The 20,718-nt window shown below is 47.5% G+C and overlaps 1 protein-coding gene across 17 annotated transcripts in view; it reads right to left on the bottom strand.

Moving 5' to 3' along the window:
* Nucleotides 1–20,718, bottom strand: part of DYSF (dysferlin) — a 236,488-nt gene that overhangs the window by 187,711 nt on the left and 28,059 nt on the right. For all 17 annotated transcript variants that reach the window (XM_017877594.1, XM_017877596.1, XM_017877598.1 and 14 more), the window contains exon 3: nt 20,139–20,230. In XM_017877594.1, the coding sequence (XP_017733083.1) occupies nt 20,139–20,230 (92 nt within the window). The remainder of the gene's footprint in view (nt 1–20,138; nt 20,231–20,718) is intronic.

Below are 20,718 nucleotides of genomic sequence, written 5' to 3'. Positions count from 1 at the left end.
ACTGAGCAGAGCAGAGTAGCAGCCAGGTCATAGGGTGCCGAGAAAAGCCAGACCTCCTCTGCCTCCCTTGCGGTTGTCCAGCCCTCCCAGCCTAGGGAGAATTCCCGGAAGTGGGTCAGGGAACAATGGCAGGAAATGCAGAAGGAAGCAGCACCCCCACCCCTGCCAGCCTGGGGTGCGTCTTGGATGCCCAAGACACAGCAACCAGAGTTGACTGCTTGTTATTTCCTCTCTTAAATGTCTTTTGGGGCTATGAAATACACCCCCGCAACCCCTGCTACAGGCCTGGGAGTAAGTCCCTCCAAGAAGGGTGGCTTCACCAGCCCCCACTCCTGTAGGAGGAAGGGCTGGAAACAGCAGGGCAGGCTGTTTCTCCCACAGTGTAAGGAGCAGGCTGTGGTAGTCAAGCTCACAAGAGTCAGGGAAATTCAGAGCCTCCCAGGAAGCATTGCTCAGGGAGGAAAGGAGGGGGTGCAGAAGAGGGACCCCCTGGGAGGCTAGAGGGGTCTACGGCTTGGTCACAGAAAACCCAGAAGGCCACTCATCATTCATCCATTCATTTTACAGAGGATGGAGAAGATGTGGCTTTATCCAGGGGCCTCCAGGTCTGGGGCCCTTGAGGAGACCCACCCCATCTGGAGTCAGACTGAGGCACAGGCTCCAGGGCCAGGTGCCCTCCACTCATCAGGGATGCTGCACACTCAGTGGCACCAACCAGGGGCCTGGCAAGTGGCAGACAGGACTCCAGAGGGTCGGATGAGGCAAGGAGGGGGCCAGGGGTCCCGCACAGGGCCAGCTCTGAGTGTGTGCAGAGCTTACACAGGTGGAAATGACATCCGTGGGCCCTGGTCAAAACCCTGCAGCCCACATGGAGGAAAATACCACAGGTGCTCCCAGCCTCCACACACCTCTTGGCTAGCTGTGCTCTGGAGCTACTGGAATGTGGGGGCTGGAGAAGTGTGGGGACTGAAAGAGCCACAGCTATCCCAAAGAAAGATAAGGCAGGAACTGGCATGGGCAAGGGAGGGAGAGGCCAAGGCAGCCTGTGGTCTGACAGGGCACACGCTTCTCCTCCATGGAAAAAGAACTAGTTCCCAAACTCACCATCCAGGGATGCTGCTACTGCCCTATGACAGAAGGGAAGGAGGCATGGGAGGCCCCCAAACCTTAGCCTTAGGCAGCATGTGGGAGTGTGGGAATCATGGCAGCCAAGTCAATTTATTTTAATGAAGCATGAAGAAATCAAAACAATTTTATTTTAAAACACTGGTCTTATTACATCATTGTAAGAACAAAACAAAACACAGGAGGCAATTCAAATGTCCATCATAGACAACAGGTAAATAAAGTACAGTACATTCATACAATGGAACACTAGACAGCTATCAAAATAATGGGGAATTATTCACTTACGTGGAAAATCTTCAAGATACAGTGTTAAGTGATAAAATAAGGTGCAAAAGAGCATGTATAATATGCTACTTGCTGCATAAAAAAGAGGAAAGTTAGAATCTATATGGGCAATTAAGCAATAATATAAGATCTCTGGAATGATCTATAAGAAACTAAGAAGAGGGGTCACTTATTGGGGAATAGGAAGAACTGGGCAGATCAGGGACAAAGAGGCCAGGGAGAATTTTCACTGCATTTTAAATATAGTTTCTGTTTTATAACTTCGTAAAGTTGTTACCAACGTAAACAATTAAATTTAAAACAAAACATAAAACTTCTTAAAAGTCTTAGAATTTATTCATCCAACAAATACTTATTTAGTATGTGCAGCAAAACACAGTCTCTGACCTCATGGAACTTGCATTCTAGTAATAGCAACCCTCCTATTAATGAAACCGGCTTTGCAAAAATTATAAAAATGAGAGAATTATGACAGTGAAAGAGATCTGACCCAACCGACTTCATCTTGCCTTTCTTCTCCAAAATGCCCTATTAATTCCTCGGCATAGGCCAGCTAACCATAGAAAAATTTAGTTTATAGTTTAACTGTGAAACAAAGATAACAGTCCTTTCCAGAAACAAACCTCGTCCTTGCCTGGAGACCAGAGTGCCTTTGTAAAACTCAAATCAGCCAGAAGCTTAGGTATTATGGCTCAGGAGTCATGCAGCCAGTTGCTCCTATGGGTAACATCACTATTGTAGAACCTAAGATTGGTGTTTGAGGTATTTTTCAGACCCTGCATTCCTGCTGGCACTACCTAGACTGGTAAACTGGCTCATCTGGTCATGTGGCTCCCAACCAGGAATTGACTCATGGCAAGAGGATAGCCTTAACTTCCTGTGATTCCATCCCCAACCCAACAAATCAGCACTCCCATTCCCTAGCCCCCTGCCCACCTGTGGCAGGCCAGATCTCACTAACAGCTGAACAGGTAGGCCTTCATAACAACTGTTTCAGCAACTGTTTCAGCACCAACTGAGTGGTGAAGTTAAAGATTCAAAGCTGCAGGGCGCGGTGGCTCAAGCCTGTAATCCCAGCACTTTGGGAGGCCGAGACGGGCGGATCACGAGTCAGGAGATCAAGACCATCCTGGCTAACACGGTGAAACCCCGTCTCTACTAAAAATACAAAAAACTAGCTGGGCGAGGTGGCGGGGGCCTGTGGTTCCAGCTACTCGGGAGGCTGAGGCAGGAGAATGGCGTAAACCTGGGAGGCGGAGCTTGCAGTGAGCTGAGATCCGGCCACTGCACTCCAGCCTGGGCTACAGAGCTAGACTCCGTCTCAAAAAAAAAAAAAAGAAGAAAAAAGATTCAAAGCTGAGGCCAGGTGCGGGGGCTCACACCTGTAATCCCAGCACTTTGGGAGGCTGAGGTGGGCAGACCATGAGGTCAGGAGATTGAGACCATCTTGGCTAACATGGTGAAACCCCATCTCTACTAAAAATACAAAAAATAAGCCAGGTGTGGCGGCGGGCGCCTGTAGTCCCAGCTACTCGGGAGGCTGAGGCAGGAGAATGGCGTGAACCCGGGAGGCAGAGCTTGCAGTGAGCCGAGATTGCGCCACTGCACTCCAGCCTGGGAGACAGAGCGAGACTCTGCCTCAAAAAAAATTTAAAAAATTTTTTAAATTTAAAAAATTTAAAGCTGATAGAGCCATTGCCATCATACAAAGGCTGGAATGTAACAAAATCCCACCAAGAGTTTTGCCCAGGCCTTTCCCGGGCCTTGATGCATGACAAGATAACAAAGGAATTCTTAACAGGACCCATTTAGGATTAAACAAGTTTTTACTGGGGGTCTGAAGAAATTCCCCAGGTCTTGACAAGTTTTATTGGGGGTCTAAAGGAGTTCCTCAAACCTCCATGGTTTAGCAGGAGACAAGAAAAGGGTAATCACCCCTGGCCCCTGGACCCATCTAGATTAAGTACATTTACTGAGGCTCTGGAGGAAGGTCTTCAAAACTCAGACCTTAGTTATAGATTCAAAGAAGTTAGTCTCTTATGTCTTTAGATGAATGCACACTTACACGTAGACATATAGCTTAGAAGGTATATAAGCTCTGGAAAGCTTTGTAATTTTGAGTTGGTCTGCTGATATTTTCCAGGCCTTCTGCCTATACCTGGTTACAGAAATAAACTCTCTTCTTTCCCAGTTCATCTGTATCTCATTATTGGGCCATGAAAATAAGCAGCCAGACCCTCGGTTTGGTCTGGGAACACACCGGTATTAGTCCGTTCTCACACTGCTAATAAAGATATTCCTGAGACTGGGTAATTTAGAAAGGAAAAAGGTTTAATTGACTCACAGTTCAGCAGGGTTGGGGACGCCTCAGGAAACTTACAATCATGGGGGAAGGGGAAGCAAACACATCCTTCTTTACATGGCAGCAGCAAGAAGTGCAGAGTGAAGTAGGGGAAACACTTTATAAAACCTCAGATCATGAGAACCGGGTGGAGATCACTGTCCTCATGATTCAATTGCCTACCACTGGGTCCCTCCCACAACACATGGGGATTATGAGAACTACAGTTCAAGATGAGATTTGGGTGGGCACACAGCCAAACCATATCAGCACCAAACAATCTTTTAAAAATTCTAGCCTCTGAATTTTCGAGGAGGCTGATTTGAGTAAGAATAACACTCCAGTCTCCCATTTAGCCAGCTCTGCGTGTATTAAACTCTTTCTCTGTTGCAATTCCCCTGTCTTGATAAATCAGCTCTATCTTGGCAGCCAGCATGATGAATCCGTAGGGTGGTTACATTAACTAGGTACATATTAGATACAACCTCCTTTAAACGGACACTAGTCCTGTGGGGTAGGTACTGTTATTAGTTCAGTCTACCTCATAGACAAGGAAACTGGGACTTGGGAAGGTGTTTGACTTGCCTGATTTCATACAAATAACAAGGATGACAGAGCCTGACTCCAAAGGCTTTGCTTTGAACCCTACAGTGAGCCTCCTGTGCCACCTTAGAGGCCCAAGAGTGCATCATGAAAGAAACAGAAAGGTCGTTGGTTTGCTTAATCCATGGGAAGGGGAGCCCAGTCTATAAATTTGATCTGGCCCATATTTTTTTAATCTTATGCCAAGCGCTATTTTTTGTATTTCTGATGCTTTGACATCTGGAGCCTTGTTGACCTTGGAGGGACTGTCTTCCCACAATTCCCAGAGCTGATAAAGGACTCCTCACTTGCCAGCAGGCCTTTCATATGCAAACCAGTCACTCTGAGCCCATACCTCACACCTCCTCCATGGCCTGTCACACTCAGGGCCCACCACATTCCCCTCTCCTAAGCAACCTAGGGCTAGGTTCCAGCAACTCAGGACAGTCCCTACTGTTTATGGCTATACATAGACAGCTTTATGTCTACGTGTAAGTGTGCCCAGAGCCCACAGAAATTATTCAAACTGGCCAGTCCCCAGTTCTGTTTACCCTGCCTCGCCCATTCCTTCCCTCGGAAACCACAATAAAGGCTCTTGTCCCCATGTCCCCCTCACTCCTTCTGCCTACCGACTGACTCCTGCACTGATTCTGGCCCTGACCCCAGAGCTTCCCTGTGTGGCGCTGCATGGCGTGGCCTCCCCTCTCCTCTTGGAAATGGTAACACACAATCTTTTCAATGACAGCCATCTCCTGATCTGTTGGCCTCACTGTACCTGAATAACAATAAAACCTATATTTAAAAACACACACCTGCTTGTTCTTTGCTGGGGAGGTCAGGAATTAATGAAAATAAAATTTTTTTTTTTGAGACGGTTTCACTCTGTTGCCCAGGTTGGAGTGCAGTGGCTTGAACAAGGCCACTTCTTTTTTTTTTTTTTTTTTTTTTTTTTTTTTTGCAACAGAGTCTGGCTCTGTTGCCCAAGCTAGAGTGCAATGGCATGATCACAGCTCACTGCAGCCTTGACCTCCAGGCTGAGGAGATCCTCCTGCCCCAACTTCCTGAGAGGCTGGGACCACAGGTGTGCACCACCTGTGGACCACAGGTGTGCACAACTGGCTAATTGTTTTGTGTGTGTGTGTGTGTGTTTTATAGTAAGGTTTCACTCTGCTGCCCAGACTGGTCTCAAACTCCTGGGCTCAAGTGGTCCACCCACCTTGGGGACCCAACATGGTGGCATAAGCCACCATGCCCAGCCTTGAGTGGCCATTTTAAAAAGCTTTTAAAAGCTTATTAATTGTATTTTTCAGATGGGTTAAAGTCTCATATGAAGAGGAGGTTGGGAGGTCTACACTATGCAGGGATGGCATTTGGAGTTTTCAGGAGGTGGCGTTGAAGGCAGGGCCCTAAAAGAGGGAGGAGAGGTGGAAGAGAAGGGTGCACTGTGGGTGCAGCTCTGCATCATGGTAGCTGGCAGAGACCCCGGAGAAAACAAGTGGGTCAGAGAGAGGCAGCCCTGTGGTGGGACGGCTGAGGACCCAGAAGAGAGCCACCATTCCAATGAAAGTGGTCTCCATGCCTCCGCACCCACAGTGCACCCTTCTCTTCCACCTCTCCTCCCTCTTTTAGGGCCCTGCCTCCACACCTGCAGAGGGTAGCAGAGTCCCCCAGTGACTCCGGGACTTCCCCTATGCCAGTGGCGGTTTAAGCTGAAGAACGTGGGTGTGCAGGAACCAGGGCTGGGGCAGCCCGGAGGACCATGGCCCTGGTGAGGAGAGCCATGTTAGCAGCAGGAAGATGGGAGGAGTGGGTACAACTCAAACTGAAAAAGAAGTGGACAGGAGACAAGCTACCTTCCCCCAAATGCCCCAAAGGAAAGTGATCCAGAAAGGCTGGCAGGGCACATAGCTCCTGTTCTATTTGGTTCATGGAACTGCCCCGGTGGTTGACCCTAGGATGGCACACTCTCCAACCCAGTGTTTTCAAACTGTGCCTTTCAACCTACAGCAACACTTTGAAAATGTTCTTTCTCTCAACTATCTTCCAAAAGTATTACTCATTCAGTGAGTAACAGTAAGAGCCCTCAAGTCATCCTACCGTGCCAGAAACCTAGCCCTGCAATCTGACCAGCTGCATGGCTGGGCACACATGACATGACCTTCCTGAGACTGTTTCCTCATCTGTAAAAGTCATTCATTCATTCAACAAATATATAGTGAGCACCAGTCATGGGTCAGGTACTGTTGTAGGTACTGGAGATACTGACGAGAATAAAATGGACAACCCGCCCTGCACTGTTGGAGCTTGGAGGAAATCATGCATTCTTCAGAGGGTTCTGGTAAAATTTCAGTTAATGCATCTAAGGCCCCCCACATGTGCCTGGAACATAGATAGGACTTGGTGGGCATCAGTTCCCTTCTTCCCCTCCCCACTCACCATGTTCCTGTGCTTCTCTGCACATTCCCATCCCACCCAGTGACTGTCAGGACCACATTAGATCATGACTAGAAGTGCTGTCATGTGCAAGAGGGTTAGATTTCTTTTTGATCATTCCTGAGGATAGAGAAATAAGACCCTCAAAATGTCAGGGAGAAAAACTATAGCCAATAGAAGGAAGGACTTTCTAATGAATAATCCAGCTCTGGAATGGGTGTCTGCCTCACTCCAACACTGTCTATCAAGGATGGAAGAGATGAGACACCCAACCTAATGGCCCAGAAGGCTCTCAACTCTGAGAGAATGGCCCTGAGCCAAGGGGTGAGGCTCAAGGCACGAGTCACCAAGGCACAGTGCTAGGCACATGTAAGGATCAATGTGTGGTGGCCCTGAGGTTACACCAGCACCACTGTGACCACGACGAGAGCCTCACACAGCCCAGCCTGGTACATGTGGAAGGAGTACTGGAGATGAAAATCAGCTCATACCCATCATGGTAAGGATTGGATCAGGCAAGGACCATCCACAGATGCTAAATTTAGGGGGACATTTTATTGAGAAGCAGAATATTTGCACCATCTTAAAGTATATTTTAACAAACTTCAGGGGGAGAAAAGAACATTAAATATGCAGTGGAAAAATCAGACAACACCTTGACCAGGTGATTGAAATTAACGTTCCCCAGTAAGGAACATCACGTGCCTCCAGATCTGGAGATAGACACAGCATCACTTAGACAGGGATGAGTAACCTAATCCAAGCTTGAATCTAAGCATGAGAAAACATTAGACAAACTGCCGTGAAACTTGTCAGACTCAAAATGGAGTTGCTAATGTTAAGAAAACCCTGACAAAAAGAGCTAAGGAAGGCCGTGAAGAGAGGGTTCTCATGCTTGTATGCCTGATAAAACAAACCCTCACAAAAGACTGCAAAAACACAATCTTGCACAAAGGCCATAACAGTTTTATACAAAAAAATGCTTCTGCAAGAACATCTGCCCACTAATTACCTGTCCAACCCCAGACAGGAATCACCCTTGTAATTGATTTTTATAGCCAAGGATAATATTTCAAAATAATTATGCAATCCTAATTATTTTCCTCTAAAAACTTGTGTGTTTCTTTTTTTTTTTTTTTTTTTTTTTTTTTTTTTTGTTTTTTTTTTTTTAGGCAGAGTCTCACTCTATCACCCAGGCTGGAGTGCAGTGGCACGATCTCAGCTCACTGCAACCTCCATCTCCCGGGTTCAAGCAATTCTCCTGCCTCACCCTCCCGGGAAGCTGGGACTACAGGCGCACGCCACCACGCCCGGCTAAGTTTTGTATTTGGAGTAGTGACGGGGTTTCACCATGTTGGCCAGGCTGATCTCGAACTCCTGACCTCACATGATCCACCCACCTTGGCCTCCCAAAGTGCTGGGATTACAGGTGTGAGCCAGCGCGCCCAGCTGAAAACCTTTGTGTTTCTTTACCTCCTTAAATACTCACATGGTTTACTATGGCATGCCTATTCCCGTGGCTGGCTGTATTCCCTCATAAATATCTTTTTTCTTTAGAGAGTCTCTCTCCGTTTGTTATTTAGGTTGATGCCCCAAATGAGGAACATTCTATCAGAAAAAAGGGATACTATATTATTCAAAAACATAAATTGTCATAAAAGACAAAGACTATGGAAATGTTCCAAATTAAAGGAGGCTATGGAAACATGACTAAGTTCAATATGGACCACAGGCTGGATCCCGCACTGGGGGAGAGGGAAAGGGAAATTGCTGTGAAAAACACTATTTCATCCATTAACATGACTGGAATATAAACAATATATTAGATAAAAGTATGGTATCAGCCAGGTGCTGTAGCTCACGCCTATAATTTCACCACTTTAGGAGGCTGAGGCAGGAGGATCCCTTGATCCTAGGAGTTCAAGACAAGCCTGGACAACATAATGAGACCCTGTCTCGACCAAAAAAAAAAAAATTTAAATTAGCCAGACGAGGTGGCTTGTGCCTGTGGTCCCAGCTATTCGGAAGGCTGAGGTAGGAGGATGGATTGAGCCCAGGAAGTCAAGGGTACAGTGAGCCTTGTTCAAGGCACTGCACTCTAGCCTGGGCAACAGAGTGAGGCCCTGTCTCAAAAACAAACAAACAAACAAACAAACAAAAAAGTATGGCATCATGTTAGTTTTACTGATGTTGATAACTATGTCCCTATTCTTAAGAAATATACACTGAAATATTTAGGAGTCAAAGACCATGATGAATATAACTTACCTTCAAATGGGAGTAAGAGAAAGAGGGAGAAACAAGAGGGGAGAGAAGAGAGAGAGAAAAGAGAAAGAGAGAGAGAGGAAGGGAGATAATAATAATAATAAATATAATAAAATATATATAATAAAACTAATGGAGTAAAATGTGAATAAGTGTATCTGAGTAAACAATATATGGATATTCTTTGTACTATTTTTGCAACTTTAAATTTGAATTTTAAAAAATGTTCCAGAAGGGTTACCATGTATGCATTTCTCATTCTTTCTTTGAAACTAAGAAAAGGACATGCCAATTAAAACCATGTAAGTATTACAACTAACTCATCACTGACTCAGCTGCATCTTCCCCTGGTTAGCGTCAATGAGCCAGGTGACAGGAAAGTGAGAGAGCCCTGTCCTGGAAGGAGACACACGCTGTACAGGGGAGGAAACACCTGTCCTCTGAGCCCCTCCAGCTCTCCGCTATGCGTGCGGGGCAGTGAGGGGCAGGAAACGGGGGACAGCAGGACATTCCACAGCCCCTGAGTCCCCTGGCCTCTGGCAGCCTCCCTGCCAGTATTTGATTCCCCAGGGCCTGCCCAAGGGTAACTCTAAATAGTTTTCCACTTCAGTCTAGAGAAAGACAAAAGAAAAATGATTCTGAAACCCAGGGATGTCCTGGATAGAATCCAGGGCAAAATATAGTCGTAAAAATCCTTGAAAATAAGGATATGGTCAATGTTTTCGGGCCCGCTGAAAACAATAGGGCAGTGAAGAGCAAATACTCCTGCCCAAAACAGCCTCCCAAGCATGCCAGAACCGGGGGCTGGCAAACCAGCTTGCTAAAACCAGAGGCCAAGCCTATGCCTTTTCCCAACTTCTAACACAGCAAAAAGTCGCTCTGCCTTTATGTGCTATGCATGTTCACTGCAGCACTATTCACAATAGTAAAAACAGAGAATCAATCTAAATGCCCATCGATGATAGACTGGATAAAGAAAATGTGGTACATATACACCCTGGAATACTATGCAGTCATAAAAAAGAATAAGATCATGTCCTTTGCAGGATCATGGATGGAGCTAGAGGCCATTATCCTTAGCAAACTAACCCAGGAACAGAAAACCAAATACCAAATGTTCTCACTTATAAGTGGGAGCTAAATGATGAGAACACGGAGGGCACATAGAAGAGAAGGACACACACTGGGACCCTTCAGAGGGTGGAGGGTGGGAGGAGGGAGAAGATCAGGAAAAATAACTAATGGGTACTGGGCTTAATACCTGGGTGATAAAATAATCTGTACAACAAACTCCCATGCACAAGTTTGCCTGTATAACAAACCTGCACCTGTACCCTGAACTTAAAAATTAAAAACAAATAAATAAAGGTCTGTGTGTACACATGCATCTCTGCGTAAATGCCTATTGCCATGTGAGTGTGCAACTGACAGGTGACAAGCAGAGAGAAAAAAGTTTTATACAGATAGAACAGAGTGAGGGTTAGTATTCCTAATAATACTCCAAATATATGTAATAATTATGAATTAAAAAGAAAAAGACAAGCAACCCAAAATACAATGATTGGCAATCACAAAAGAAGAAATAGAAAGGGGCAATCAGCACAGAAAAGATGCTCAGCTTTACAAATGACCAAGGAAACACAAATTACAGATACTTTTTTTGGTCCCTCATACTAGCAAACATAAATTGGCAGGCACTTTATTGCATTGTTGCTGAACATTAATTGGGACAACATTTTTGAAAAGCAATTTGGCAGAATCTACAAAAATGTTATTTGCTCATACCCTTTGATCTAGTAATCCCACTTCCAAAGACCTAGCCTAAAGAAAAAAATAGCATAAAAACATAAAAATATTTGGATAAAGATGTTCACTGGATAAGCATTTGAGAGCAAGACACTGAAAAGAAACTAAACATCAGTCAACGAGAGTATGGTGGGGGTAGCCGGGCGCGGTGGCTCAAGCCTGTAATCCCAGCACTTTGGGAGGCTGAGACGGGTGGATCACGAGGTCAGGAGATCGAGACCATCCTGGCTAACACGGTGAAACCCCGTCTCTACTAAAAAATACAAAAAACTAGCCGGACGAGGTGGCGGGTGCCTGTAGTCCCAGCTACTCGGGAGGCTGAGGCCGGAGAATGGCGTAAACCCGGGAAGCGGAGCTTGCAGTGAGCTGAGATCCGGCCACTGCACTCCAGCCCGGGCGACAGAGCGAGACTCCGTCTCAAAAAAAAAAAAAAAAAAAAAAAAAAAAAAAAAGAAAAAAAAGAGAGTATGGTGGGGTAAATTACGGTGCACACATACCACGGAATACCACATAACCATTTAAAATGTGACGGACTGACCTGGGAAAGAATCAATGATGAAGCGATAAAAAGCAAAGTGCAGACCAGCATAATTCCATTTTTGTATAAGTAAACAAGCATGCATGTATATAAATAGATGTCTGTAGATCACTTAGGAAAAGTCCAGAAAGATATGCACCAGGCTGGGTGCGGTGGCTCACGCCTGTAATCCCAACACTTTGGCAGGCGGATCACCGGAGGTCAGGAGTTCAAGACCAGCCTGGCCAACATGGTGAAACCCCGTCTCTACTACAAATACAAAAATCAGCTGGGCATGGTGGTGGGCACCTGTAATCCCAGCTACTCCGGAAGCTGAGGCAGGAGAATCACTTGAACCCGGGAGGCGGAGGTTGCAGTGAGCTGAAATCATGCCATTGCACTCCAACCTGGGCAACGAGAGCAAAACTCTGTCTCAAAAAAAGAAAGAAAGATATGCACCAAATCGTTAACAATGGGCATCTCTGGAGAAAAGAGAAGAAATGCATGGGTAGAAGGTGGGAGAACTTGTACTTTTTCCTTTAGAACTTGTTAAGAATGAAACGCACTTTTATACTTACAAAATTACTTAGATTTTTTATATTTTTGTGGAATTTTTTGGTTGTTTTAAATTTTTAAAAAATGCATGTGAACATATTATGCAATGTTAGTGCACACTCAGGTACTGCTGGGTGTCCAAACAGGCCACACACATAGTGTTCACATGTGGCCCATTTGGACACTCAGTGGGGTGTTTTGTGGAGTTTATGTAAGTGCATCTGTATGGATCCTGCTCCCAACAGCCCCCATGTATTGCGCCTTCAGTATTCCAAGCACTGAGCAGGCATTTGACACACATGCATTATATTATTTAAATTTTACAGCAACCTTGCAACATAGGAACTGCTTTTGCCATTGTCCTGATGAGGAAACTGTTTCAGAGAGGTCCAGGTCAAAGACAGGATGGTCCCTGAGCAAAGCCCCTGATCCTCATTCTCATTCCACCACCCCTGCCCTGCAAGCTCTGATGGACAGCCTGAGAATTAGAATGCCTGCTCCTCCCAGTACAGAGCCCCTCAATCCCATCAGCACACTCCAGGTGTAGGTGACAGGCCCCGACTGGCCAGGTCTCCTCCCCAGGTGCCTGTCATCTCCCATGCATGGCTACCCTAAAGAACTAAAAGCATGTTCAGACCCTTCCTGGAAACCTCCACACTCCCTCAACAAATGAAGCTCATTGTCATAGGAGGCATCAGACCACCCTCACCTCTGCCCCGATGGCACCAAGGCCAGGCTCAGAGTTGGCACTATGTCAGGAAGATGCACCATTCCTAAAATATCTTCTCATAATCTGCTGCAGTGGCTGGACACCTACCATTAACACTTCCCTTTTTTCTAAGCAGAGTCTGAGCTATAAAGCAGCATCCCCCAATTCCTGAAACAGAGTGAAACATGAAGCCATAGGCTGCCACCTATGCATTCACACGATTTGGTGCTTTTTCAACCCATAGCTGGCTGAGAGCAGCCTTTGGTGGGAAAGGGCTGGGTCAGTGGGACTTGGAGCGGTGGCGGCAGCAGAAGGAAGCACGGGGGAACAAGGTCAAGGTAGCAATGCAGAACTAACATTTAGGGAGCCCCCCATTGTGGCAGGTCCCTTGATTTGATACTCCCTAAGAACGGAAGAAAGTAAGGCTCGGGGAGTGTAGTGACCTGCCCAAGGCCACAGAGTGTTGCAGCTAGACCCTGGCTCTTCCCAAAGTCCACGCTTATTCCGCTGGACCAGATCATCCAGCTCAATGTGGGGGTGGGAGGAGGAGCAGCTGAAGGAGGAAGGAGGAGAAGGAGCATTGGAGCTCAGGAAGGTTCTCAGGTTGTCTCCTGGGTCCTCTCCAGTTGCAGGCACCATGATTGGTGCTCAGACCATGGGGAAGGGTAAAGGCAGGAAGGCATCTGAGTGCAGGTGAGAGGCCCCTCAGTGCCCACTTTACAGAGTCATCCGGTCGCTAAAGGGTACAGAGCAGATCACACTATTCCAAAGAAAATGCCACTGTGAACACCTAAAAGAGAGCTTCTTTAAAGGCAATCCTGTGCCTCCTGACTAGACCTCCTCCTATACCGCTTGATTAAAGCAGGGAGGCTGGGGGCATGGTCAGGCTGGAGGGTAGAGTGACCAGGAAAAACACAGGGAGCCCACTGAAGCCTGTGTCTCAGAGAAACGATGAGTAATGCCTTAATATAAGGTGTCACCTGTGGTATTTGAGACCTCCTCATTTAACAGGGTGTTTTGTATGTTTCCTTGTTGCATCTGGGCCCCCTGTCTTGGGGTCCGGTTAGGCCTGGGGTTAGTGAGTCACTGCAGTCAAAGTAGCATCATTTTGACCCTGGTGCTTTGCCAGGTGGATGTTTTGACCCCATGGAGGTTTTTGCTTCCATGTGAAATTTACCAAACATTTAAATATAAAAAACACCTACAGTAATTAATTTTCACCGAGAAGGCATTTTTCCAGAACAAATTAAATATAACCAGTTTAATGTGTTGATACGTTTTGCATACAGAGTGATTAAAGTGCTTTCTTTTTCTCTTTTACCATCTTTATTTTCATTTTACCAAAATTCTTTTCATTGAGGACAATTAATCCCTGTTTAAATTTCCCAACACAGATTTGGCTCACAGATTTTTAAATTATTTTTGGTTGACATCAAGTTTTATCAAATATTGTTCCCTGCCATTTTGAGTTTTCTTTTGTGGAATTATTTCTACTAAGTCCAATTTCCCAGGTCAGTGTTTGCAGTTACCAACAGGATTCTTCCGTCTGTTTTTCAGTTCTTTAACAATTTTACCATATGCAGTTTCAGCCATTATTACTTGATGGTGATTATTTTGCCAATAATCACATACATAAACAATTACAAGAATGACCATTTCTATCTATTTCTTAGCGAATCCATGGAAAAATCGAGAGCAATTCCTTTCAGAAGTGCCAGCATCAGACCAAGCACAGTGGCTCACACCTGTAATCCTCGCACTTTGGGAGGCCAAGGCAGTGGATCACCTGAGATCAGGAATTCAAGACGAGACTGACCAACATAGTGAAACCCTATCTCCACTAAAAATACAAAAATTAGCCAGGTGAGATGTAATCCCAGCTACTTCGGAGGCTGAGACAGGAGAATTGCTAGAACCTGGGAGGTGGAGGTTGCAGTGAGCTGAAATCATGCCGCTGCATTCCATCCTGGGTGACAGAGCAAGACTCTGTCTAAACAACAACAACCAAAAGATGCCAGCGTCTCTCTAACACAATGAGTTCTCTACCCTGCGTGCACACTGCCCCCTGCCATCCCCGGTGGTTTCCAAAAGTGCTGACTCCTGCAGCCCTCTCCAGAGGTTTTTATTTAATCAGTTTAGTGCAGAGCTCAGACACTTATTTTTTTTTTTTTAAGCTCCCAGGTCATTTCTAGATGCAGCCGGGGTAGAAACACTGTTCTAAAAATCTAAAGCTGCTCTGTCCAACACAGCAGCCACTAGCCACAAGTAGTTAATTAAATCTAAGCCATTAAAATTAAATACAGTTTAAGATTCAATTTCTCAGTCACACTAGTCAACATAGAGACATTTCCATCATCTTAGAAAGTTCCAGTGGGCAGCGCTGGTCTAGAGTCCAGATCAGTGGCTCTCAGCCCAGGCTGCACAATGAAAACACCAGCACCTGGAGAGTGGGTGATGCTGCACAGACCCTGCCCCAAACCAGTTAAATCAGAACCTTGGCTGGGTCCCGGGCATGGGTGTATGTAAAAGCTGCCCAGGTGATTCTATTGTGTGGCCTGAATTGGGAACCTCTGGACTGAACATCCCGGGGACCAAAACACCTGGTCAGGGACCTGGATCATCTCCCCTTCAGTTTCTCTCTGAGAAGCCCTGAGTAAACAGGAACTTGTCCAGTGCAGCCTGGAACAGGACCCGCCCGCTAGGTTTACCTGAGTGTCCTCCATCCTAAGGAGTGGAGCTTCCTTTTATATGCATTGGAAACCTAATTTTAGCCAGATAAAGATCCATCCCTGAAGTTGGCTCGGGGATCCTCGAGCTTAGGGCTGCCCCTCTCATGGGTTAGTGGGATACTGAGCAGCCCAGAGACAGTTCCCAGATGGAGAGTTCTTTCCCAAGGCATGAAAGGATTCCCCGCATCCCACTCCGGGCCAGCAGACCAGTCTGGTTTAACGAGGTCACGCCTAAACTGCCAGTGATCGTCAGGAAAAACCCAGAAATGCCAAACGCCCCAGGAGCCATAGGAAAGAGAGGACAGTGGCAGTGAGGATGGTGAGGGTCAAGGAAGGGCAAGAGAAGGAGGAGAGAAAGAATAAAAGGAGGGGTACAGGAAGGAAAAGAAGCAAAGCAGGAGATGCAGAGACAGAGGTGCGAGTGAGAGGCTGTACAGAATGAGGGAGGCTTGAGGGGAAATCTAGAAACAGAGTGAGCCAGAGGGTGGAGGTGGGGAGGAGAGAGGGGAGCAAGGTGGAGGGGGACTGAGAGGGTTAATGGATGCAGAAGGCTGAGATCCCCTCACTTGGAAGAGGTGGAGGGAGGACAGCGGATGAGCTCACAGAAGACACGCCCAGGACTCCCACAAACAAAAGGGGTGGCTGCATGATGACTCCGGGAACCCTCACTGGAACCCACCAACTGGAGAGGCCCAAGGACAGTTGCAAGGCACAGTCACCTAACCCTTGAGTCCCTCTTTGCTTCCTGACCCAATGGGCAGGACTGGAGGGCATGAGGAGGTCTTCAATCTAACATGCTCATTGAAGGGCCGGGCGCGGTGGCTCACACCTGTTATCCCAGCACTCTGGGAGGCTGAGATGGGAGAATCACTTGAATGCAGGAGGCGGAGGTTGCAGTGAGCCAAGATCACACCACTGCACTCCAGCCTGGGTGACAGAGCGAGACTCCATCTCAAAAATAAATAAATTAATTAATTAATTAAATGCTCATCGAACTGGGTTCCCTGAAGGGTTTTCCTTTTCTTTCAAAATTTAAAGTGTCTTGTCACTCCCTGGTATGGTTTTCTCTTTACACTTTTAGAATTTGTATTGCCGCCTGTCTTTGATTGCTTTCTCACATCCATGTGCAGGGTGGAAGTCCTTCGCCATCTGGTCATGGGGTGGGGGTGACAGGATTACCTTGCAGGTACCTTTGCTGCCTCCCCTGAGGCACTGCCCCTGCCTGCAAACAGCTGAGGAGGCCACACATCCCATGTTTTCCTGGCAGAAAGCCAGTGATCTCAGTTCACTGCAACCTCTGCTTCCCCGGTTCAAGCGATTCTCCTGTCTCAGCCTCCCAAGTAGCTGGGATTACAGGTGCCCACCACCACGCCTGGCTAATTTTTGTATTTTGAGTAGTGATGGGGTTTCACCATGTTGGCCAGGCTGGTCTCGAACTGTTGACCTCATGTAATCTGCCGCCTTTGGTCTCCCAAAGTGCAGGGATTAAAGGTGTGAGCCACCGTGTCTAGCCATGAAGTCAAAATTCTATCATTTCCTCCCATGACAGTGTTGCTTGGGCATATTCTGAGAGTCCTCAAGTATTTATGAATGTATGTGTACATTTCAATCTAGTTTAAGGCAAGTTTTAATTGCTAGAAGTCTGAAACTGAGATAAATGTTTGGAAAAATCAAAAATTACATTTAAATGCTGTAAGAAAGGTGTTTCTGGTAAATTGGTGATGCTGGTGAATTGGCTGCCCTGCAAACTGATCTTTGAGGACCTGATTTCTGGCACACGGCCCTGCAGTGAACTGCTCACATCGGGCACTTCTTTTTAGGGAGCTAGCTGCCCCCAGGAACTAGAGGGCACCCACAGGGGCCAGTGGGAGGACCCCAAGGTTCAAAGCTTCCCGTTCCCCATATGAGCTCTGCTCCACAGAGCCAGAACAGCCTGAGTGTGACCCTCACCTACCGTCACTCTGAGGGCTAGACTGGTCCTTGAATTGATCAAAAATACGTTCACAGCTCTCGTGGTGCCTTTGTGGTCTTAGAAATCTCCCTACAGACAGCTGATTTTTTAAAAATTGAACTTCTGGAGATAGAGTAGAATCCAGAGGCTGGGAAGGGTAGCAGGGAGAGGGGGGTGAAGCAAGGTGGTCAATGGATACAAAAACACAGTTAGATAGAATGAATGAGATCTAGTATTTCCCCAGCACAATAGGATGACTACAGTCACAATAATCTATTGTATATTTTTAAACAACTAAAAGAGTAGAACTGGAATGTTGCTAACACAAGAAATGATAAATGTTTGTGGTGATGGATACTCCAATTACTCTGACTTGATCGTTATACATTACGCCTGTGTCAAAACACCACGTGTACCCCATAGATACATATAACTATTATCTACCCGTAATAATTTTAAAAAAAATTTTTTAAGGAAATCTCTAGCCAGGCGTGGTGGCTCACACCTGTAATCTCAGCACTTTGAGAGGTTGAGGCAGGTGGATCACCTGAGGTAAGGAGTTCAAGACCACCCTGACCAACACGGTGGAACCCTGTCTCTACTAAAAATACAAAAATTAGCCAGGTGTGGTGGTACGTGCCTGTAATCCCAGCTACGGGGAGGCTGAAGGAGGAGAATCACTTGAACCTGGGAGGCGGAGGTTGCAGTGAGCAGAGATTGTGCCACTGCACTCCAGCCTAGGCAACAGAGCAAGACTCTGTCTCAAAAAAAAAAAAAGGGTGGGGGGAATCTCCCACAGAGCCTGTAAAAATGCTGGATAAGATCATGAAAATGAAACATGTGTTTCCATTGCATGGCCTGCAGTAACCAGACTGTCCTGCCTTTGCCCCTCAAAACTCTGTCAATGCCAGCATTGTCAGGGGAACTGAACTCTCCAGAAGGGACCAACACCACCCTGGGGCTTCCAGGAGCCTCTGAGAGGCACATGGGGCTCAGTGATTATGAGCATGTCCCAAAAACCTGCCCTCCAATCACAGTTCTGCCATCACTAGCCTTCAAGAAAGTTGCCCAATCTCTCAGAGGCTCAGTTTCCCCAACTATAAAGGTGACAGTTACAATAGTTGTATCTAACTGATGGGTAAAGGACTTGTATATAAGACAGCACAAGGCCAGACACTCAGCTGTGTGGCAGTTGTGTGACTTTGCTGCTATTCTCCTCAGCCTGGCATTGGAGACCCCCGTCTCAATTCTTCCCCACCGCCCACTTCTTACAGGGCTGCACCTGTAAGGCCTGAGCCTGGCTGCCTGCCACATCCACACACTGGAATACCCTCCCCTTCTCACCTTTTCAAAGCCTACCCCTGCCTTCAAGTCAGTCTGAGTGACCCTCCTCCAGGAAGCCTTTGAGGACTGCCCACTGTCCAGGGCTGCTCCCTCCCTGGTCTGCGGGTCCACCATTCATGCCTGTTAGCGGCTGCCTTGCCTTCCACAGTGTCTGTGTTGGGAAGGTAGCTGAACTGATTCCAATCCCTGTCCCCCGTGCAGGTGGAGATGGCTGAGGCCAACAGCTGGAAGAGATGGGCTCAAGATGCCCTGGCCCACAGGCCTGGGCCCCACACCTTGCAGCCGCACTTTTGGGGGCCCAGTGAAAGCGCCCCACACTGTGCACCCATGGCCAGCACAGCCACAGAGAGAAGGTGGCAATTGGGGTTTTTTCCGAGTTTTTAACATTTCAAATTTTCCAGGTGTTTTGCAGCTGGAGACCCTAATTGCCCTTCCCTAGGTTCCTGAATTCTCTTCCTCCCCAACCCCTCCTGCCCCAACCCGGGGCAACACAGCCAGGCTTCCAGGACGCAGACACCGCTGACCTAGTTCCCAAACAAAGGCTCCCCTGTGAGCAGGTCACAAAACAGCAAGCCCATCCCTGATGCTTGGGCCTAGACTTCTGTAAATGACACTTGAAGCATGAACCCACTCCTGCTGGCATCTAATGCAGATGCCTCCTCTCATGCCCAGCAGGGACAACTGGACTCACACCCTGAGGCTCGAGGCTCATCATGTGCAGTTTCACATGCTGTGTCTCCCAGTCCACCCACAGCCCCAGTCCAAGGCCCATCCATCTGCAGGTTGGGTTGAACCTGTCCACCCCACCGCCTCCGTTTACAAGGCCCAGGAGCTCAATGGCAAGAGAAGGGATTCATCGCCTGCCTGGGGGGAGCCAGCTTTTGCCACCACAAGTTTGCTCCTGCTATTCCCCTCACCAGGAAACCCACCCACTGGGTACATGAAAAACTCAGCAGAAACCCTGACACAGGAAGGCGCCCAGGCCGGGCTACACATTATTACTGTTCTGATTTCTAAACCACGAATCTTACCTCTAGTCCTGCCCCTTCCATGAAGCCTTCCTGGAAAGCTCCCTGCTGGCTGCGGCTTCACTTTGCCTGCCTGCCTGCCTCCTGGAGGGGGCCTCTGCCCTCACTGGCCTGGGCTGGGCCAGGAGAGAGAGCCCACCTCAGGGATCCTCTGGGCTGGAGCAGCAGGCAGCGAGTCTTCCTGCTCCCTAGGGCACACACTGTCTGTGCAAATGCGTGGACACTTGATTCCAGCCCATCTTCCCTCCCCTGTAGCCTGGCAACTCAGCCGTACCCATGGCTGAGTTCCTGAAGCCACAGCCAGATTCTCCCAGCATCTATCACTGGGCCAGTCCCATGGGAGGAGGTGCTTGGTAAATGTGAATTGAAACCCCAGCTCCCTGGGGCCTGGATTCTGCAGTCTGCATCCTCCACAATCCTACCTGCACTTTCAAGCCATGGAGCACCCCGCTCTGGCCACCTTACCTGTTCCTCCCCATCGTCTCATGGTCTTTGACCACCACATGAAGCTCAGAGCCCTGGTCCAAGGGGATGCCCTTGAGGTCCCATTCAAAGCCCTGGAAGAAAAAGAGAAAAGGTATCTTAACCTATGGGCCTCTAGGAGAAGAGACTGTGTCTGCTTCACCCTCATGCCCCCAGGGCACTGAGTAGGCATTCATGAATGATTTTAGTGGATAGGCAGATGGATCGATGGATGGATGGAAGGATGGATGGATGGTTGGATGGATGGATGGATGGATGGATGGATGGATGGATGAATAGATGGAGACCACAGCTCCAGAACTTCAGAGGTGACAGTAAGAGCTGAAGACAGCAGAAGAGAGAAGGAGAGAGGGCTCTCACAGGCCCCTCTCCCAACTCAGTTTCAACCCATCCCCAGGAAGCCAAACGAGGCGTGTGGCTGGGAAAAAAACAGGTGACCCTGAAGCATCTTCAAGGACCAAGATTATTGGGCTTGTCCAGAAGCCAGGCCCTGGTGGGCAGCACGAGTTAGTGCCATATTGGCTAGGCCCCCATGACTCTCCTCAGAACAAAGGCTCCCCTG

Source organism: Rhinopithecus bieti, unplaced genomic scaffold, assembly GCF_001698545.2.
Source record: "Rhinopithecus bieti isolate Rb0 unplaced genomic scaffold, ASM169854v2 scaffold_10706, whole genome shotgun sequence".
NCBI lineage: Eukaryota > Metazoa > Chordata > Mammalia > Primates > Cercopithecidae > Rhinopithecus > Rhinopithecus bieti.
The sequence above is the reverse complement of the archived record's forward strand: the minus strand, read 5'-3'. Positions and strand labels throughout refer to the sequence as shown.